The sequence below is a fragment of the Trematomus bernacchii genome, unplaced genomic scaffold, assembly GCF_902827165.1.
Source record: "Trematomus bernacchii unplaced genomic scaffold, fTreBer1.1, whole genome shotgun sequence".
Lineage (NCBI taxonomy): Eukaryota > Metazoa > Chordata > Actinopteri > Perciformes > Nototheniidae > Trematomus > Trematomus bernacchii.
The window spans coordinates 2,848,637-2,869,404 of NW_022987739.1; the positions used below are offsets into that span (position 1 = coordinate 2,848,637).

Below are 20,768 nucleotides of genomic sequence, written 5' to 3' on the forward strand. Positions count from 1 at the left end.
CATCCAGCTATTTTAGCCGGGCCGGCTAATTGATTGATTGATTGATTGAAAAGTTTATTAACAGCTTGTATATTGGGTACAGTACAGTACAGCTCAAAACATACAATTGTTAAGGGGATGCAGACCAGAGAAAGACTTTCATCTTGTTTACATCAGGGTCCCCCATTTCCAATTCATCATATCATTTAAGACATATAAGACATATTTGACATACAGATGGCTTATTTACAATTTACATACAGGTGGTTTTTTACATACAGATGGCTTATTTACAATTTTCATTTTAGATTTCGTTCTAATACATCCTAACCGGACATTTAAGACGGATATACAGTTATAACAGAGTCTAAAATGCGAGTATATACATAGATGGGGGGGGAAGCTGTCCATTGTACGACAGGTTGAGATTTGTACCATTACCGGGGCCAGTTTTGCAATGCTCTCCCCCGAAGGTGCTCTTTAAGAGAGGTTTTGAAGGTAAGTATAGTTTTACTTTCCTTTACAGTTGTGGGAAGAGCGTTCCACCTTGATGTGGCATAATTGCGAAACGTGTATTCCCCCTTTTTTGTGCCAAATCTGGGTTTTACATGATTTGTGGAGCTCCCTCTGGTGTTATGATCATGGTATTCCTTGACCTTTGGGAAGAATTTTGACATGTACATGGGTACCATCAGTGGCGTTTTTATATGTACAAAAGTGGTGGGGCACAAAAAACTTAGATGTCTATATATAAGCTTCTGCAGTGACGTGCAGTGAGGTTCATGGCTGGTGAGGCACTGGCACTGACTCTTCAGGTTTACAAATATTATAATTTGACCTAAACCAAAATATAATATTATTTTCAAAAGCTTTTTTTGTCTGATGCTTCGATTAATTTTAAACAGACAGTTCAACAAAAGGATACCCAAAAAATGTAATTTTATCATTTAAATATTGAATTGTTCTCTCTTAGTAAGATCCCATTTTCAATAAAATGGCGGTCTTACCTTGACTTGAAGATGAAGTCCATTTGCCTATCCTTCTGGACAAACATTTCTATTACTTTTTTGTAAAAGTCCTCCTTATCTTCTTGTAGTTTCAAAAGTCTATCATAAATCTAATCCATAGATTTATGATAAAAAAATTATAAAAGTAGGGTAGACATGTGGATGTTATCCGGCTAATCAAAACGTGCATTTATCTAACAGGTACGTTTCCCACAGATCTTATTTCGAGCTATTTTCTAAAATCCTCTGGAGAAATCTCATTGCTTTTTTGTGCTTACTTCCTGGTTTTAGGACGCGCCACTGCAGCTCTCTCGTCTCCTCTTCAAGCACCACACTTTTCGCGGCACACGTACTTACAGCCAATCAGCTCTGAATGATTTGAGATGACGTATGGTGGGGATGGTAGCTCCGTGCCCCTCTGGTCATTATTTTTTTGCCACACACATTACATTACAAAATACTCTGAGCATGCGCAGTGTAGTTTTTACAGTCACCGTTCACTTCACAGCGAGAGGAAGGGGCATAATCAGGTTTTGTCCCACATGGCTCTAAACAGCTCAATAGGCACACACTGTGACTGTAGACCAGTGGCGGCCGGTGGTCTTTTTTTTTGGTGGGGCTCTTGACGTACCGTAAGTGACCTACCCCCCCTTTCCGGGGGGTTTCCCCCCGGAAATTTTTTTCGAGAAATGACCCCTTAAATGATGACTTCTGGTGATGTTAGAGGGGGGGGGAAAGGAGAAATCGAGGCTTAAAAATATGAGAAGACTGATCAATACCTCCATAATCTTCAGTGTGGAAAATATTATTTATCAACCTGAACATCTACTACTTTACCAGGAATTTGTGTTCTCAGAACTGGTCTGTTTTTTTCTTTCTTAAAACTGTTCATGTTTTATGAACCAACACCTTCACCAAGTAGCTTTACAGTGAACTGCATGTGAGATATAAAATTAATAGCATCTTTTCAGTAGCATTAATTATAAATATTTAAGTGGTTCAATACAAGTCACTACAGCATTTCAAACTGAACTGTGAATAAATGCAATTTAAAAAAAATAACCACAGCACAAAATGTCATAAATTGTGTTTTTTCTTTGTTTCTCTGAGGATTATTTACAAACAGGCTTATTTACATATAGCAATAACTCAGAAATGAAAAAGCTACATCGTCTAACACGAACAACCAGTTAGCATAATGATAATATATGTGTTATGTACAATGTAACTGGCAAGGCTAGAGCAAGAAAGAACATAAAGTTTGCAAAAGGTTTAAATAACTTCAAGTATCTGTCTTCAGATTACGTGGAGGTTTTAGTCCGATGGGAAGCAGATTTTAAGCGACACCGAAGATAAACCAAAAATGTGGTGGAGCTGCAAACCGTGTAGTGTTGCTGGGACAGAACAGGAGCTATAACCGTTGGAAAATACATCACAGACAATGCAACAAACGTGGAGACAGAACAATCACTTCTGTGATAAATGCCCACTTATTAATAAACTTCTAACAACCATGGGAAACCTCCTCTCTACATATAAAGTGATATCCAAGCATGGGAAACAAAAGACAGCATTTACCTGTTTGCATCCAGCTAGCCAAGCCTTTCTTGTGTACCAGCTACTAAGCCTCGTGTATAAATGTTGTCTTTTTCACGAGATTGCTGCGATATATTCAAATCGGGTTGGTCCGGTGCAAGGTCTTTAAGCAACAATTTATCTGCCAAACTTCTCCTTTCGAAAGGATTGGAGATTAGCTCTTGAACAGAATTAGCCGGGGACCGAGGTCCGGAGACTCCACCTGCACACGAAGCCATCCTCATCAACTACTGCGTCAACCGGATACGAGTCACTGTCCAAACTACTCACAGACTGCACTGGGCGCTGACATTGGCGCCCGGTGACCGTCATCTTTGACGACGCTGATTGGCTGAAATTATATTTTCGCGGCATAGTTTACACGTTACAGATAGCAACAGTCAGCTGCTGGTGGCTGCTGCTGCACTGGTTGAAGGCTCCTCTCTTAGCGCCCAGACGAGAGAAGGTGCATGGGCAAGTCCAGGCAGGAAACATGTGACTTATCAGTAACTTTAGACATCGTAACACAATTTTAAACGAGATTTTATTGTAGATTATACATTTTACTGATACCAATTATATAATATTTACCTTGTTCATTAAAAATAAAAATAAAAACATATATATTTTTTTAAACATATTTTTTTTTTTTAATTTTAATTTTAATTATTATTATTTTTTTTTTTTTTCAATATGGGAAGAGGTGGAGCGGCGCCCCTAGCGCCCCTATGGACCGGCCGCCACTGCTGTAGACACACTAATTAGAAGAACACAGACTAAAACAGCAATGTACAGACAAATCAGATGATTAAACATGATCTTAAAATATATTTTATATATTTTTTTATTTTTTTTTTTGCATTTTTGTAATCATTATTTGTAATACTTTCTGCTGACACTAGGTGGGGCTGTGCCCCACCTGCCCCTAATGACCAGTCGCCACTGGGTACCATAGAGGTGTAGTGGATCTTGTAGACCAGGCCCATTGCAAGTAGCTGTACTCTGTCGTCTACTCTCCTAGGTTGTCAAAGTGGGCAGAGGTAAGGTGGGTTCTAGATGAAAGGTCAAGCAGTAGTCTGACCAGTTTATTTTGCGATGTTTGAAGTTTTATTTTTAGCGCCTTGGAGGTGCTATGGTACCATGACGTGCAGGCATAGTCATAGTACCCTAAAATGATTGGTCGTGCTTTTTACAGTATTACGGCTTCCACAGATGACATTTTTTTATGTATTTTTTGTCAAAGCACTTAAGATATTTATTGCTATCAGGATGTTAAGAGCATTCCATGGAATATAACAAAAAGTGTATCTCGAGCCGGTTTCTCAAACTTACCTTTAATGAATCCAAAACCAATGCAGCATTGTATTATTACACTGGAGCAGTAGGACACACCCCTTTATATTGGATTTCAGTGCTGAAAAACTATTAAAAGCTATTTATATTTCTTATAGCTTCCTTATCATAATGACGCCACGTCAATGCCCAATTGTATTGTATTGCACTGGCCAAGTGGGACACAGCTGTCTTTATTGGATTTCAAACCGCCTCTAATACGTTTATAAAAATCAGCACAATTTAATTGAGAGCTATTTTTCAGCATTGTATTGCTACACTAGACGAGAGGGGCACATGTATTTTTATTGGATTGCAGTCAAACTTCTATTTCATATGAATATCTTCAAGAAAAAAAGGTTCATACAAATATTTATCGAAAATAGAAGCGGGACTAAAACACGATAAAACAGGTGTCCTTTTGTTTAGTGTAGTAATACAATGCTCCATGTACTGTCATGTGCCATGGAAGCTATTGAAAGAATCCCATAGTTTATAAAAAAAGAAAACAACTTCATAACAATATGTATAAAATAGAGAAGATGCACTCTGCAAACTGAACCGGAGTAAATGTCTGTCTAACATCTAACCTTAAAAAAAACACTAAAGGTTAATGACTGTTATCTGATTTTTTCTCCGCAATAAACATAAACGGATTGCAGTCCTACCTTGGTCATGTCGTTGTGGAGATTGTTGAAGTCAAGAGAGAGAATATTCCCCACCAGAGGAAGAGCACAGGGTCCTGGAGGAAAGCTTCTCGGCCGACGGGACCTCAGACCCAGGGCCACCAGCAGGAGGACCAGGGTGAAGAGGAGCAGACTGCGGCTGTCCAGACACACGGAGAAAGCCCAGGGTAGATCCATCCTTACAGCTTCTGGAACCACTCGGGTTTGGTTGTATTCGCTTCAGAGTTTTATCAAAGAGACATCATGCAGGCTACACCTCTTTAGGGTTAAGGACTGGTTGGCTGTTTGATTCCTGGCCAAAAGAGGCGGTGTCATTTCAGGTGAAACACAGGTACTACGTTTCTCCAACATAAACACTTTGAAAGCACATTTGAGGTGGGAGAAGTACTCAGATCTTGCACTTAAGTAAAGTAAATGTACTTTATAAACCACTGCATTGACACACATTTTGTGACATCACAATGAGTTTCTTTGAAAGAACTCCGTGACCTTTATCATGATTTTGTATTATGTAACAGTTATGTAATCCTTTGTACTTATCCTCTATTCACCCAGGGTTTTTGCACAAGAGAAAAGATGAATACCCCACCTAATGTTCAATAATTGAGTCAATATCAGAACATGTAATTCAAAGTATTTAGATCAGGTATCACACAAATGCTTGCTTATCATATATTAGATGCATCTGATTAAATATATATTCAGTATCCAAAAATAAAGGCATTATGTCCTCAGTGTTTATTCACATATTTGAATTAACCTACAATGAAACCTCCATATCCTCTTGGCCACATGTTCCAAAAGGTACATTGGCATGTGACATCCAATATGTAACCTGATTTAAATATATCACACTTTTAAAGTTTAAAGTTAAAGAAAGAAAGTAAGAGGAGCATTTCAATAATGTAAATGCATAAAATATTCACAGTTAGTATTCTGAAATTCAAAACAGTCTTTCCTTCTCTGGGATTTTGATATTCAATAACAACATTTCTGCGCTTAACATTTTTTGATTTTATAATCTGCCTTTTCATGCTATAAGAAATGTTCAAGGTGAGCAATAGACAAAGTGACATGTCATGTGTTAAGGAAATTGTGCGATCAAATGTGTTAACATTGCTAACCTTAGTTTCTCTGATTAGGTCATCTCTTTGGGAGTGTCAAACACGTCAAACACGTCAACAGACGTGTTTAGGGGATGAGGTTTTTGCATACTGTGTCCGAGGGGTATCTGTAGATCCCATTGTCTTGTAGGGTGTGATGGTTTTGCATACAGTGCCAGAGGGGGTATCAGCTGGCCTCCCAGAATGTTGTTGTAATGTAAATCTGCTTTGATGTCCTCTTATAAAGAGAGCTTGTTTCACTCAGAACAGTACTTGCAAGTATAAAAGATCTTTATTGCCTTTAATACAAATATTGTGTTGCTGTACGTTTGTTACCTAACTGATTATTCTCTCTAGACCACAGCTGATTTTAAAGCTGCTACGACACATGTTTGCAACTTGAAAATTAGCCAGGCTTAGCTAAACTACCCTTAAAAACGAGAGGTCTCACAGCCATCGTGTAGAGCCCACTGGTGAACACACTTAAATACAATGCAATTAAATACAAACTTAAAGTTTACCCACTGGCATGTCATGAAAAATTAAAGCCAACTACCATTACGATATATTCACTAACTCTTTGCTAGAGCGACATAATCACAGAATGACACCGTAGGTTTTTATATGTTATGACAATAAACATTTGAATCTTGAAAGTTAATTCGTTTATAAGTATTTCATATGTCAGAGCTATTATTAATGGGAAGTTGCGCAGAGTTCATGTGAACGAGGGCACAGAATGACGCTGTTCTGAAAATCCATCTCAGGCTTCACACCAGCAGGCGTAGAGAAGGTGAAGCGCTGCATGAAAGAGACGAAGAAGAGGAAAAGCTCCATCTTGGCCAAACTCTCCCCGGGACACAACCGCTTACCTGAGAGAGAGAAACCAAAATCCAAAAACCATTAGTATCCATTGTTAGGCTCTGCTGGTGCCCACTAGCAGGGAAACATTTGAGAGGAACAGTTCCCACTCCTGATCTTTGTAATTCCCCCTACTGGAATATAGTATAATATTATAAATTGTTAGAAGATCCTCATTGATCATAATCTTAAAATCCTCTTCTAGGACAACCTGCAATCATTATCTAAGGAAGACTGTAGGGTCCATGCTACGACAAGCTCTATGCTCCTGTACCAACAGTTAAAGGTCCCCTATTGTACTGTTTTTCATCAATATATTATAGGTATCAGATATATACTGAACATGTCTCTGAAGTATTTGGCTCCAAATACCAAACAGATCATTGCAGCATCCCATAATCCCCTCTGTTTCAGCCCTGTTTCAAAAGTGCTGATTCTCAATGTTCTTCCAATGAAACGGTCACCCTGTCAGGGTGTGTGACTTCCACAGAACTGATAAAAAAAAAACATAAACACACATGATGCGTGGACTCATTTGGCTTTGGTGATTGTTTTAGCATGAATTCTGTTTAATTTTCATTGGAATATGACTCCTCGCGGGTAATGATTGCACAATGACCCACAGCATCTCTGTTCTCTATATCCCTCTGTTTCAGCCCTGTTTCAAAATTGCTGATTTTCTGTCTGTTATGGCGCGTTTCCACTACACGGCCTCGCACGGCCTCGCTCGGTATGGCTAGGCCTCGTTAGGACTGGCTCACTTTATGGCGCATTTCCATTACAGTTTAGGAACTGGGGTAGTATCTATAGTAACGCAGTGTAGGCGGAGCCGTGACGTCATCTTCAATGAGAACCCCAGAAAAACAACACAGCCGTTAGCTGTTAGCACTCAGAGCTCACAGCTCCTCATATATGTTCAGAAACTAGACAAAAGTTAAACAAGTACAAACCACAGACTGCCTGTGTCATGGCGAATACAGTCGCTGCTTTATTTATGTCTGTATAGGCCGTTGTTGTGAGTGTGGAAGGTCGGAGCATATACTGCGTTAGCTTAGCCAATCTCCATTTAGAAAACACGCATTTTAAAAAGTTTTTCGCCTGCCGTCTGTCTGCAGACTTGACAAAGCATTAATTCATGGTTTTTACTAACCGGTATCAGTATGTTGTTACTTCGGCATCATTTTGAAACGTGTATTACAATTAAATCACGGTCAAATATGTCCATCTTGTTGTAGTTGTAGCCCCCTTGCCAGCGATGCTCTCTCTAGTTTAGCATACTCAGCCCGACTCAGCCTCGTTGTCTCTGGCCCTAGAACCACGATTTTATGAGGCCAGAAAAACTGTGAATTAGGACCCGCCGGCCGGTACTAGGCCAAGTGGAAACGCAACCAAAAACGGGCCGCTGACGTCACAGCCCTCTTAAACCGTGCTCCGCGCTGTAGTGGAAACGCGCCATTACTTTAGATGAAAATAAGGAGCCACTCCCCACGCCCCTCTGAGAGATATTTGGTAAAAAAGAACACAATGGTGCTCTAGGAGCAGATTCAGGTGATAAGGTGGGTGGTGTTGGGTTACCTTGTTTGGTGATTGGCTAATGGTTACACAAGCCAAAAAATCGTTATGACATCATAAAGTGGCCAACATCTTATCAACTCATTTTCAGACAGGTTTCTATATAAATGGACAAAAAGTGAGCAAATCTTTTTTCCTGAAACTTTCAGAATCTCTTTACACAGAGGGGACACATGTTTATGTATAAGAGACATTAAAAAGTGGATTTTGTATAATAGGTAACCTTTAAAGAAGCTAATAAAACCGGAAATTGTGTTGCTCCTCACCAGCAGAAAATGGGATGAAAGCAGCTCGCTTCACAAACTTCCCCTCCTTGTTCAGAAAGTGTCCCGGGTAGAAAGTGTCGGCAGTCTCCCACTCATTCTTATCGTACAGCGCTGATGTCAGATTGGGGATTATTGTGACTCCCTGGTGAGTGGAATCATAATGACAATTAATAAAGATGCAACAATGCTTTGTGTGCCTTACACATTGCATATCATAACTGACCTTTGGGATTGTGTAGCTTCCTAGCTGGATCTCCCTATTGGTGAAATGAGGCAGGCTGAGAGGAATTACGTTGCCCATCCTTTGGATCTCGTGTATGACGGCATCAGTGTAAGGTAGGTTTGGACGATCTTCCATAGACGGCGGTCTGGACTCTCCAATCACTCAGTCTATCTCAGCCTGGACCTTTGCTGTGGAATAGGATGGGAACAGGCCGACGTTGAAACATTAACATGCTGGAATAGAACATCTTATAGACCAGCGGTTCCCAACCTGTTGGCCGTGGTTCCCTAGTGGGCCGCGAAGGCATTGCAAGTGGACCGCCAAATAATTTGAAAACATGATTTGTGTGGAAACATTTCATTATTAAAGGAGAGGTGTCATGGCCATTTCCACTGATCATAATTCCATTGTTGAGGTCTACTAAAATAGATTTATATTGTGCAATTTTCCAAACTCACATTGGTTTCTCATACAGCATCTCTGTAAACTACGTGTATTCACTGAATTTCACTCTCTGCCTTTAACGGCTCGTTGTAGCTCCAGCCCCCACCCTCCCTGTGAGCACAGTGTGCTCTGATTGGTCGGGACGTTGTGAATCGCGTTGAGCTCCGTGGAGGTGTTGTTTCCTTGTTTAGGATACACAGCGAAACACAGCCAAACTCATCCTGAGCACACACAAACTCACAGCCGAAGTAAAAACAATAAGTGTGGCTTGATATTGAGTAAGAAAAAGGTTGATAAACGCTGTGAGAATGGGTCTGCAGAGAGAATTTCGCCGCGATCCAAACTGTCTGTTATCAGCCTGCAGCCAGGGAGGAGAAATCAGCAGAGCTGCCTGTGTGTGAGGAAGTCCGCACAGTCCGTAACGGCTCCGCGGACGTAACGTAACGGCTCCACGGATTGGTCCATTTGGTTCCGGGTACCGCATGACCGTATCGCGTCATAGCTCTGGGCGTGGCTACTGGCTATTCCTACGTCACAACACCCAGGAAGTAAACAATGGACAATGACGTATCTCCAACGAGGCGTTTTGGGGAGGTATTTTCTGTGTTAGAGTTTTACTCGCTACAGGGTGTACTTTGAGGGTTTTGACTCTGCACACCGTTTACATGCATAAAAACCTTCATAACACACAAGGGGACGGGTAATAACCGGAAAAGCATGACACCTGTCCTTTAAGATTTTTTTTTATTTGAACCTCTTTTCCTTTCTCTTTCTTGATCCTCCTTAGCAACGGGCATTACAGTCCTTGACAGCGCTCTGTACTACTGGATTAACGTGTCTCATGTTCTGAATTGACCAATCAGAACTTTATTTAGCCTCCGTATTGTTTATGGTTGAATGTGGGCCGCAAACATTTTATTCATATGTGGGCCCTGAGTTGAAGAAGGTTGGGAACTGCTGTTATAGACACTTTCCATTCTGTCTGTTGTTTTGATTAGATTGTTACTCCAACCAACATTACATATCTTTGTATTGTCATATCATCACACATTTGGACATAATTAAGTAAGTACAAAAAATGTGTTGACTTAGTTAGTGCTTTTACCCTGCATCTCAGGGTACTTTGCCATGTAGAGGAAACCCCAGCGCAGGGTGGTTGAAGTGGTCTCAGATCCAGCCACAAACAGATCCATGACCATGACACACATAACCAGGTTTTCATCATGAAAAGCATCTTCAGCCTGCACCTTACCCTAAGACACATGTGTCAAACTCAAGGCCCGGGTGCCAAATTAGGCCCTTGGTGGATTTAATTTCGGCCCGTAGGATAATTTCTAATTACTATTAGATCTGGCCCGCCGGTATATTGCACGCACACCTTCACTCAATCCTGAGGGTTTCCTCAGCTCAGAGCCTGACCCCAAGAATTGATGAACTTGCCCCCAAGATGACCCACATGCCAAATGAACTAGCATCACAGAGCAGCAAACTGAGTTTCAATGGATGTTTCCTTCTGCACTTTCTTTCTTGAGACAACAGGGCATGTCTGGTTTTTTCTTTGAGGGAAATGGTTTTTTTTAAGCCGTTGTTGGCCTGTGGAAAAATGTAATCATAAGAAATGACTCGGGAAGAGCTGCAGATAGAGCCATAAGAAATGAATGCAACTGATTATTTAATGTTTAATGTTGTTTTTATAGGCAATAATTTAAGCTTTGTTAGTTCCAGGTTTAATATGTGTAATAAGTTCATTTCTATAAGTTTTGCAATAAACATTGAACCAGTCCGGCCCTCGACTAGTACTGATTTTTAAATTTTGGCCCACTGTGTATTTTAGTTTGACACCCCTGCCCTAAGATATGCAAACACATGTGTTGATATATGCTAACAACTTTACAATTACAACACATTAAAGGTGGGGTAGGTAAGTTTGAGAAACCGGCTCGAGTGCGCTAGAATTTGAAAATACACAACCAGAAAAAATCTGCCACTTCCTTACAGAGCCCCTCCTCCAACACACACGAACGCGCACATGACCAATGAGGGCACGAGATAAGTTTGTGCACAGATGGAAGGCTGACAGGCAGGTAGGCCATCCAGTTACTTTAGCCGGGCCGGCTAAAATGATTGGTCGTGCTTTTTACAGTATTACGGCTTCCACAGATGAATTTTCTTTATGGATTTTTTGTCAAAGCACTTAAAGGGGACCTATCATGCAAAATGCACTTTTGTACGTCTTGTATACATGAATATGTGTCCCCGGTGTTCCAGGGAACTCACCAAGTGTCAGAAAACACAACCCTCTCTATTTTCCTTCATACCCAAATCTCTAAAAAAAAGGGGCTGCAACGGATCTGATAAAAACTGATCCAGATTTGAACACTGTCCTGACGTCAGGACGGTGGCGCTACGGCTATTGGGCCAACTCCACCAATCAGGAGGAGACAGCCACGGCCATTGCCGTTCGAAAGCGCTGGAGACACTGTAGTACATATGCCAGGCCTGTAAGTGGCGCTGTAGTCTGCCACAAAAGCAGCGAAGAAGACTTGGTTACCATGGTTACCCTTCTGTTTATTTATCTGTGGCTTTCTTTCTCCCTCCCCGAGGCAAGCGTTTGCTCCCGCTGCAATGCAATCCCTCCCCGTCGAGGCAAGCACTGTAATTCTCTCCGGTTAGTCCACCAGCAGATGATCAACACCCACCTCTCCGCCTCTTCCAAGGAACGAGGGGACCGTGCGGCAGAGTTTCAGTTTCAGTTTGTTTCGCCGGTCAAGATGTCCGTTAAAGTTTAAATCTTCCGGACAAAATTAGAAAAGTGCCGGTCAAAGGTCTTCTTTGTTATTTATTGAGCTTTAAAACAAATGGATAACGACTCTATATAATAAAACACGGAGATCTCTTTTTCTCCCCCTCTTCTGACAGCCCAGCAGCTGATCAGAGCACGTCTCCCCTCTCCTGCAGGGGGGCGTGGTCAGCAGAATCAGACCCGTAGACAGCAAACAGCACATAGAGCGAAATGAGGCATGGCTAAAATGCATGATCTGTTTGGTATTTTGAAAACAGAAACGTATAAATATACCTTATATAGGTATGGCCCTACAATATATCATTTAAATATAGCATGATAGGTTTCCTTTAAGATATTCATTGCTATCGGGATGTTAAGAGCATTCCATGGAATATAACAAAAAGTGTATCTCGAGCCGGTTTCTCAAACTTACCTACCCCACCTTTAACATCTGATACAGTAGTTCAGATGTAGGTGCAAAACAATCGGATATGATGTAAACAGGAATTAACCTCTTAAGCCCGGCGATCCCCCCATTGGACCCCTCCCACTTTTTTTTTTTTAGATAATGTCTCAGGGCTTCTTAAATTTATGAAACTATTAATGTGTAGCACCAGATTAACGGTAATAATCTCAGCTAACTGAAGATATGAACCATTTTTAGCTAAAAGAAACACAAGAGTAATACCAAGCCTTAGAATTAGCATTTTGCGAAAAAATGCTAACTAATGCTAACGGAGTTTTGCACAGCACTCACTCTCAAAAAGCCCTTATTACTTATCGTAACTGCACAAACAAGATATCCGATTAAAGCTGAGACTCCACATATTCCATACATGTAGTGTCATCACTGTACGACCCCGAATTTGCGGAGCTTTCAGCCAGAAAAGAGAAAGTAAACAACATCCGGTTTCAAAAATATTACAATAATTACATCTTACCTTTTTTGATTTGTGATCAAAAGTTGTGTTCAACGGAATAAAAACGCCGCTCAAGGTTAATCCAATGTGTCTGTGTCACGTATAATTTTTTACTAATAATACATCATCATATTTATGGCAATAAACTGGGTATAAAGTTTTGCAGTCAAGGCTTGTACTTTCAGATGTGCTTCGTTTGTTTCTCTATTACCTCCGCAATGGTAATGTTTACGTAGATTTTGGAACTGCCCATCGGATTCTATTGGATCTAATGGTTAAGAAAAAGGTGTAAATCACTCAAATCGACCAATGGGTTCCATAGATATGGTCCTGCGTAAAGTATAAATTGTGAATGCCAGCGGCACACACATTACGCAGCAGACTCTACGCAGTGTTTACTACGTAAACAAGAGGAATTGCAGCAGGACCCAGAGCGCACAGAGCGGACAGCAGATAACGGAGCAGACTACAAGATTGGCGTTTAGGACTTTTGCTATACTTGCTCTATACTTGTAATAATGGCTTGCAGGAAAGAGATGCTTACGACTTTACAGGCAATGGAAATGGTGACTAATGCTGACAGCGATGCAGACATGTTACCTGTTGATTCTGAGTCAGACGACGAGGACCTCTTGCAGCCAGAACGGAACCCGGAGCGTTGTGACTCTGATGATGAAATTCCACCACGGGAAAGGTATGTAATCTCTCTGTTTTTATCTATTACTTAGTTATTTGGTGTACGATTATTCATATAGTTAATAAATAATAATACAGCGCTATAATAAAACTATTATTTTCTGCCTTGCTCATGAGAGTAACAGCTGGCGAAATTACAGCCTCGCCTACTGATTTTAATTTAACCATATATCGATCGTTGATTTCAAATGTGTGCTCTAAAATGGTGTTTATAAATGACTATTATCATTATTATAAGCAAGACAATAAATGGCAAAAATATGTAGAAAATAAACGTATTTAGTTGGAGTTTAGTTCTGTGGGAACATCATTTTTAGGAGACAGGGTTGGCCTTCACACACTCAAAATGGCATGTTTACTGCCAAGGAAACAGGAATTACAGGAATTAATCTAATCTCTTGGTTTTTCCACATTTCTTTTCAAAGTGATGTAGATGAGAATGAAATGGCTCTATAGTCACTAGATGTGTTGCCTTCACACACTCAAAATGGCATGTTTACTGCCAAGGAAACAGGAATTACAGGAAATAATCTAATCTCTTTGTTTTTCCACATTTCTTTTCAAAGTGATGTAGATGAGAATGAAATGGCTCTATAGTCACTAGATGTGTTGCCTTCACACACTCAAAATGGCATGTTTACTGCCAAGGAAACAGGAATTAATCTAATCTCTTTGTTTTTCCACATTTCTTTTCATAGTGATGGAGATGAGGATGAAATGGCTTCACCACTGCCTACTTTCACCCAGCCCACACCTGCCACACCTGCCTCACCATCACATTCCTCCAGAAAGAGATCTGCACCAGTATTGGCCACTCAGCCTGCATCCAAAAAGCCCTCACTTCCAAAGCTACCATCGTCTGGTTTCTACCAGCTTTCTGCAGCGTCAGATGCATCTGTAAACCACAGGAAGCGTGGCCGAGGTGGGGCTCCCGCTCCTCAGCCAGGAAAAGGAAAAGCATCAGATAAATGTGTAAAACGCAGGAAGCGTGGCCGAGGTTCTTCCTCTTCCAGAATGACAGAAGAAGAACTCGGGTGGCACAACAGAGAGGAGAATGACCAAACACCAGAGCCACTGAATTTCACACCAGCCAGGGTCCCAGGCCCAGCGCTCGACCCCACTGTAGCATGGTCTCCCCTCTCCATTTTCAGACTTTTTTTTAGCGCTTCAGTGGTTCATACAATCATTTCCAACACGAACGCCAACGCCCTGAAAAGACTGCAGGCTAGAAAGAAGCATGTTTGGAAAATGCTGACTGTGAGGGATTTCTATGTTTTCCTGTCCATTATAATTTTCTCAGGCCTCGTCACCGTTCCCAACCGATCGGACTACTGGAGGAAGAAATGGCCATATAACTTCAAATTCCCAGGTGATTAGATGTCCCGGGACCGCTTTGGAGCCATCATGTGGTCACTGCACCTGAGCAACCCTGAAGAAGACGAGGAAAACGATCGCAAAAGGAACACCGCTGAGTACGACAGACTTTTCAAAATAAAGCCCCTGTACACGGACATCGTTACTGCCTGCAAAGCACATTTCCAGCCCCATCAAAACATTTCAATAGATGAGAGGATGGTCGCCTCAAAGGCCCGCATCAGCATGAAGCAGTACATGAAGGATAAACCAACTAAGTGGGGATACAAACTGTTTGTGCTGGCGGATTCCTCCACGGCATACACATGGAACTTCAATGTGTACACAGGGAAGAGTACGTTCTTCTCAGGCCAGGGACTCAGCTACACCTCCGTGACCGACCTCCTGCCCCTCCCTCTGCTCGGTGCGGGCTACACACTCTTTGTGGACAATTTCTACACTAGACCTGCCCTCTTTGGGGATTTGGCCAAAAGAAACATTGGCTGTTGTGGGACCATTCGAAAAAATCGAGTTGGTTTCCCACAGACGGAGTTGAATGGCCTACCAAAGAAGGCTGAAAGGGGAGAACTGCGGTGGATAAGGGAAGGCAAACTCCTATTCATAAAGTGGATGGACAGCCGTGAAGTGACCATGTGCTCCACAGTGCACGAGGCCTTCAGCGGTCAGACGGTCCAGCGGAAAGTGAAACAGGCTGGTGTGTGGCAGACTAAGACTGTTCCCGTTCCTGACGCTGTGTTGGACTACAACAGAAGCATGGGCGGCGTGGATGTGTCTGACGCTTTGATTGGGTACTACAGCGTTCTCCACAAAACTATGAAATGGTATAAGACTTTTTTTTACCATTTTGTGGACATTGCAGTGGTGAACAGCTTCATTCTCCACAAGGAGCTGCACAAGATGACGAGTGACCCCAGCAGGACAAAGCCACACACCCAGAAGACTTTCAGGGAGCAGCTTGCTGCAGAAATGTTGGAATTTTTTTTACAACAGTTGTATTTGGATGGAATGAATACCTATAGTGATAATTCAAAGTAATAAAATGATTTTTACAGTGAAAAAGGTCAAATGGAACTGATGGTTCCCAAATTACCCAGAGGTGAGTCCGCCTGGACTTTATTTTTCTAAATCTCTCTAAAAAGGTCAAATCTATCTTGTTTTGCATCAATCTTGATACAGGGTACTTATTATATTTTGTACTTTGGATTCCTAAAGCTTTAGTCTACTAACCCATCATCCAAGGGTGGTTTTCACTATCTGTAATGGTTTTTTTTTAGGCGGAGATAGAATTTACATGTTTTTACTATGTTCCATATGAATTTATTTTTAAAATAAAAACATCTATATTGATTTCTGACACTTCTTCATCCAACTCACAGATGTAACCTTGCTTTGAGAAAAAAGATTATTAATTTCCCCCTTTTAGAAGTGAAGATATAGTCTTTGTTGTGTAAGTGGCATTTTCGAGCCTGAAAGCTGAAAAACAGGCTCAGGGCTTAACAGGTTAAACAACGAGCATTTTTATGAACAACACATTATAAGAATAACAAAGCTACATTTAGAGAAAATCACCATTTGAATCTCGTTCAGGAAGCAGTCGATGTAGTCTCTTGGGTCTGAGGGATCCCAGTTCTGTTTGTGCTTCTTAATCTCTACTCTTATGAAGTCCTTCACATCGTTCAACATGTGCTGGACTGTCTGATGAGGCCCTGGCAGACGTCTCATCAGCCGAGGGAGCGAGTTGAAGAGCTGCAGAGTAGAGCAGATTGGAAAAAACACTGCATATTGATAAGGCATTTCAGATGGTGTTTTTACTGTAAATAATGGAAAAATCATACAAATGGATTCTTTTGCAACATGTGCATTCTTTATGTTGAGCTTTTTATGTACATATTAGATACCTGTGCAAACAGGCATGAATAATAAACTCTCACAATGAGGAATGTCTAGCACAAAATAGGTACACAGCATAATGATGTAATCAATTATAAAATGGAAAATACTGTACCTGTGCCCAAATAGAGGCTTGAATCTGGAGACTTTTGCCAAACAACTCCATCAATTGCATGAACTTTTTATTACTGTACTCAAAGCGATGACCAAAAACCAGCCAGCAGATGATGTTGGAGACAGCGTTGTTGATGAAAAGGTGTGGATTGAATGGCTTGCCTTCACAGTTAAACAGAACATTCCATGTAAATTGCATATTTATAAATGTGCATAATATTGCACATCAGTGTCATTGTGCGTTTATTTTGTACCTTCATAGCTGTTAAGGAATAATTCTTCTAGATATCTAACCTTTTGCTCTGTGACGTTTTATGATCTACTCTGACGTCTGTTATCTCCTTTAAGGAAAGGCATTGGTGCCATATGTGTTGTTGTTACCAGTTTGTGACCGGTCAACTTGTCTGGCACGAATGGTAATTGTTGTGAGAACTCTGAGGCACTTCTTTATCGGTGTTTGTGGACTCTAAGGCCCAGGCTCCATGGGAACGAAAACGGCAAAACGCATAGGATTAACGCAAACGCAATCGCCAAAAAGATTCTGTCCACACGCAATATACACCGGATAATGTCTTGCCACACGAGACAGCTCCGTTTAGATCCAACCGCTGGAAAAGCTGCAGTACATATGCCGAGCCTGTACGTGGCGCTGTAACTTCCTCCACAAAAGCAGCAACTTCCTCCACAAAAGCAGCGAAGAAGAATGGTTGTCATGGCTGCACTTCTGTTTATTCTCCGCGGTGGGGGCCGAGGGAACCGGGCAGAGTTTTTCGCCGGTCAACGTGTGTTAAAGTTTAAATCTTCCGGACAAAATTATAAAAGTGCCGGTCAAAGGTCTTCTTTGTTATTTATTGAGCTTTAAAACAAATGAATAACGACTCTATATAATGATATATAATAATAAAATACACGGAGCCTGTCTCTTTTTCCTCTCTTCTGACAGCGTCAGTGTCTGTCTCATGCAGCAGCTGATCCTGTAATGAGTGACCCGACAGTAAAAATAAACATATTTATAACTAGTTTAGGTAGTTTGAGTGGTAATTAAAATAGCTAAGGGTGATGATCTGACTTGAAGTGTGTGTTTTGCTCCTCCAGCTGCATCACAGCGGGAGGAGCTGCGTGTCTCCGTCCTGTCAGATTAGACTTCACTCGCGTTTATGTCCATATCGAGATAAAGATAAATAATCTGAATTCAGTGTGCAGTGTACTTTTGCGGGGGTGAGCAGCAGAGGTGGGGAGAGGCGGGGCTATTGCGTCGTCATTATCAGAAAAGGATGACCGTATAGGCTACCACACGGCCCCGTTGGACCCCCCAGAGCGCTCCGTTCCCAGATCTATCCACCTTTGGACCCGTTGTCGTTTGCAGGGTCCGTTTCTACCGTTACGTTACGGCGTCGTGTAGCAAAAAGGGCTATACGCAAGAGAAATATGCGGATACAACCCGTTTTCGTTCCCGTGGAGCCTACGCCTCAGATGTGAAATCTTTGAGGCCATGAGTGTCGGACGCAGGTGGTTCAGTGTTCCTAGCTGTTTAGTCTACTCCTTCAGAGATGTTGATTACTCTCTGTGAACCAGTTAAAAGGTCTAACATAGAGAGAGGCTCTTCAGAATTGACGTGGCAACTCTCCCGTGAAGTCAGAACCTCTGACTCGTGATTTGTGATGTGAATCCTCCGGCCGATACTCTGAATAAACCCATCAGTGTTTGACATCAAAAGCTCCAACTCTCACCGTGTCTCCTTCCTGAGTCGGTGACTCCCAATGCATTGCTACACAGAAGTTTCCCCCACAGCTTTTGAAGACTTTTGCGCAATATGTGAATTCATCCAAGATGACTGCTTCAATGGACTTCTTGCCAAATCCAAAATTACGAAGGGTTGAAAGTGCGAAGCGTCTCTGTTGCTTCCACGAGTTCCCATTACTGAAAAGGAACCCTGATGGGTAAAACACCAAAATAAGTTAAACATGAAGTACATACAAATCTGAAAAGTTGATAAATAGTTAGGAGACTGTATATATATGTGTGTGTGTGTGTGTGTGTGTGTGTGTGTCCTGCTTTTTTTTACTTCTTGCACCACAATTATTTCTCAATATTCTTCCAATTAAACGGTCACCCTGTCAGAGGGTGTGTGACTTCCACAGAACTGATAAAAAACACTCACCCATAAACACACATGATGCGTGGACTCATTTGGCTTTGGTGATTGTTTGAGCATGAATTCAGTATAATTTTCATTGGAATATGACTCCTCCCGGGTAATGATTGCACAATGACCCACAGCATCTCTGTTCTCTATATCCCTCTGTTTCAGCCCTGTTTCAAAAGTGCTGATTCTCTGGTGCTTGCCCCACGGGAACGCATACGGCAAAACGCATAGGATTAACGCAATTGCAATCGCAAAAAAGCTTCCGTCCACACGCAATATACACCGGATAGTGTCTGTTCACACGAGACAGCTCCGTTTAGCTCCAACCGCTGGAAAAAGCTGCAGTACATATGCCGAGCCTGTACGTGGAGCTGTAACTTCCTCCACAAAAGCAGAGAAGAAGCATGGTTGCCCTTCTGTTTATTCTCCGTGGTGGGGGCCGAGGGAACCGGCCAGTTTTTCGCCGGTCAACGTGTGTAAAAGTTTAAATCTTCCGGACAAAATTATAAAGTGCCAGTCAAAGGTCTTCTTTGTTATTTATTAAGCTTTAAAACAAATGAATAACGACTATATATAATAATAAAATACACGGAGCCTGGCCTCTCTTTTTCCTCTCTTCTGACAGCGTCAGTGTCTGTCTCATGCAGCAGCTGATCCAGTAATGAGTTGGACCCCCCAGAGCGCTCCGTTCCCAGATCTATCCACCTTTGGACCCGTTGTCGTTTGCAGGGTCCGTTTCTACCGTTCCGTTACGGCGTCGTGTAGCAATAAGGGCTATACGCAAGAGAAATATGCGGATACAACCCGTTTTCGTTCCCGTGGAGCCTAGGCCTCAGATGTGAAATCTTTGAGGCCATGAGTGTCGGACGCAGGTGGTTCAGTGTTCCCAGCTGTTTAGTCTACTCCTTCAGAGATGTTGATTACTCTCTGTGAACCAGTTAAAAGGTCTAACATAGAGAGAGGCTCTTCAGAATTGACGTGGCAACTCTCCCGTGAAGTCAGACCCTCTGACTCGTGATTTGTGATGTGAATCCTCCGGCCGATACTCTGAATAAACCCATCAGTGTTTGACATCAAAAGCTCCAACTCTCACCGTGTCTCCTTCCTGAGTCGGTGACTCCCAATGCATTGCTACACAGAAGTTTCCCCCACAGCTTTTGAAGACTTTTGCGCAATATGTGAATTCATCCAAGATGACTGCTTCAATGGACTTCTTGCCAAATCCCAAATTACGAAGGGTTGAAAGTGCGAAGCGTCTCTGTTGCTTCCACGAGTTCCCATTACTGAAAAGGAACCCTGATGGGTAAACACCAAAATAAGTTAAACATGAAGTACATACAAATCTGAAAAGTTGATAAATAGTTAGGAGACTGTATATATGTGTGTGTGTGTGTGTGTCCTGCTTTTTTTTACTTCTTGCACCACAATTCTTTCTCAATGTTCTTCCAATGAAACGGTCACCCTGTCAGAGGGTGTGTGACTTCCACAGAACTGATAAAAACACTCACCCATAAACACACATGATGCGTGGACTCATTTGGCTTTGGTGATTGTTTGAGCATGAATTCAGTATAATTTTCATTGGAATATGACTCCTCGCGGGTAATGATTGCACAATGACCCACAGCATCTCTGTTCTCTATATCCCTCTGTTTCAGCCCTGTTTCAAAAGTGCTGATTCTCTGGTGCTTGCCCCACGGGAACGCATACGGCAAAACGCATAGGATTAACGCAATTGCAATCGCAAAAAAGCTTCCGTCCACACGCAATATACACCGGATAGTGTCTGTTCACA

The 20,768-nt window shown here is 41.8% G+C and overlaps 1 protein-coding gene and 1 pseudogene across 2 annotated transcripts in view; both read right to left on the minus strand.

Moving 5' to 3' along the window:
- Positions 1 to 4,860, minus strand: part of LOC117495203 (cytochrome P450 2J2-like) — a 12,590-nt gene extending 7,730 nt beyond the window's left edge. For both annotated transcript variants that reach the window (XR_004557164.1, XM_034146345.1), the window contains exon 1: positions 4,562 to 4,860. Coding sequence is in view for 1 of the 2 variants with exons in the window: in XM_034146345.1 (XP_034002236.1) it covers positions 4,562 to 4,756 (195 nt within the window). In the remaining variant the exon portion in view is untranslated. The remainder of the gene's footprint in view (positions 1 to 4,561) is intronic.
- A 455-nt stretch (positions 4,861 to 5,315) lies between these two features.
- LOC117495220 lies at positions 5,316 to 19,184 on the minus strand (annotated as a pseudogene).
- Between the last annotated feature and the right edge of the window lie 1,584 nt (positions 19,185 to 20,768).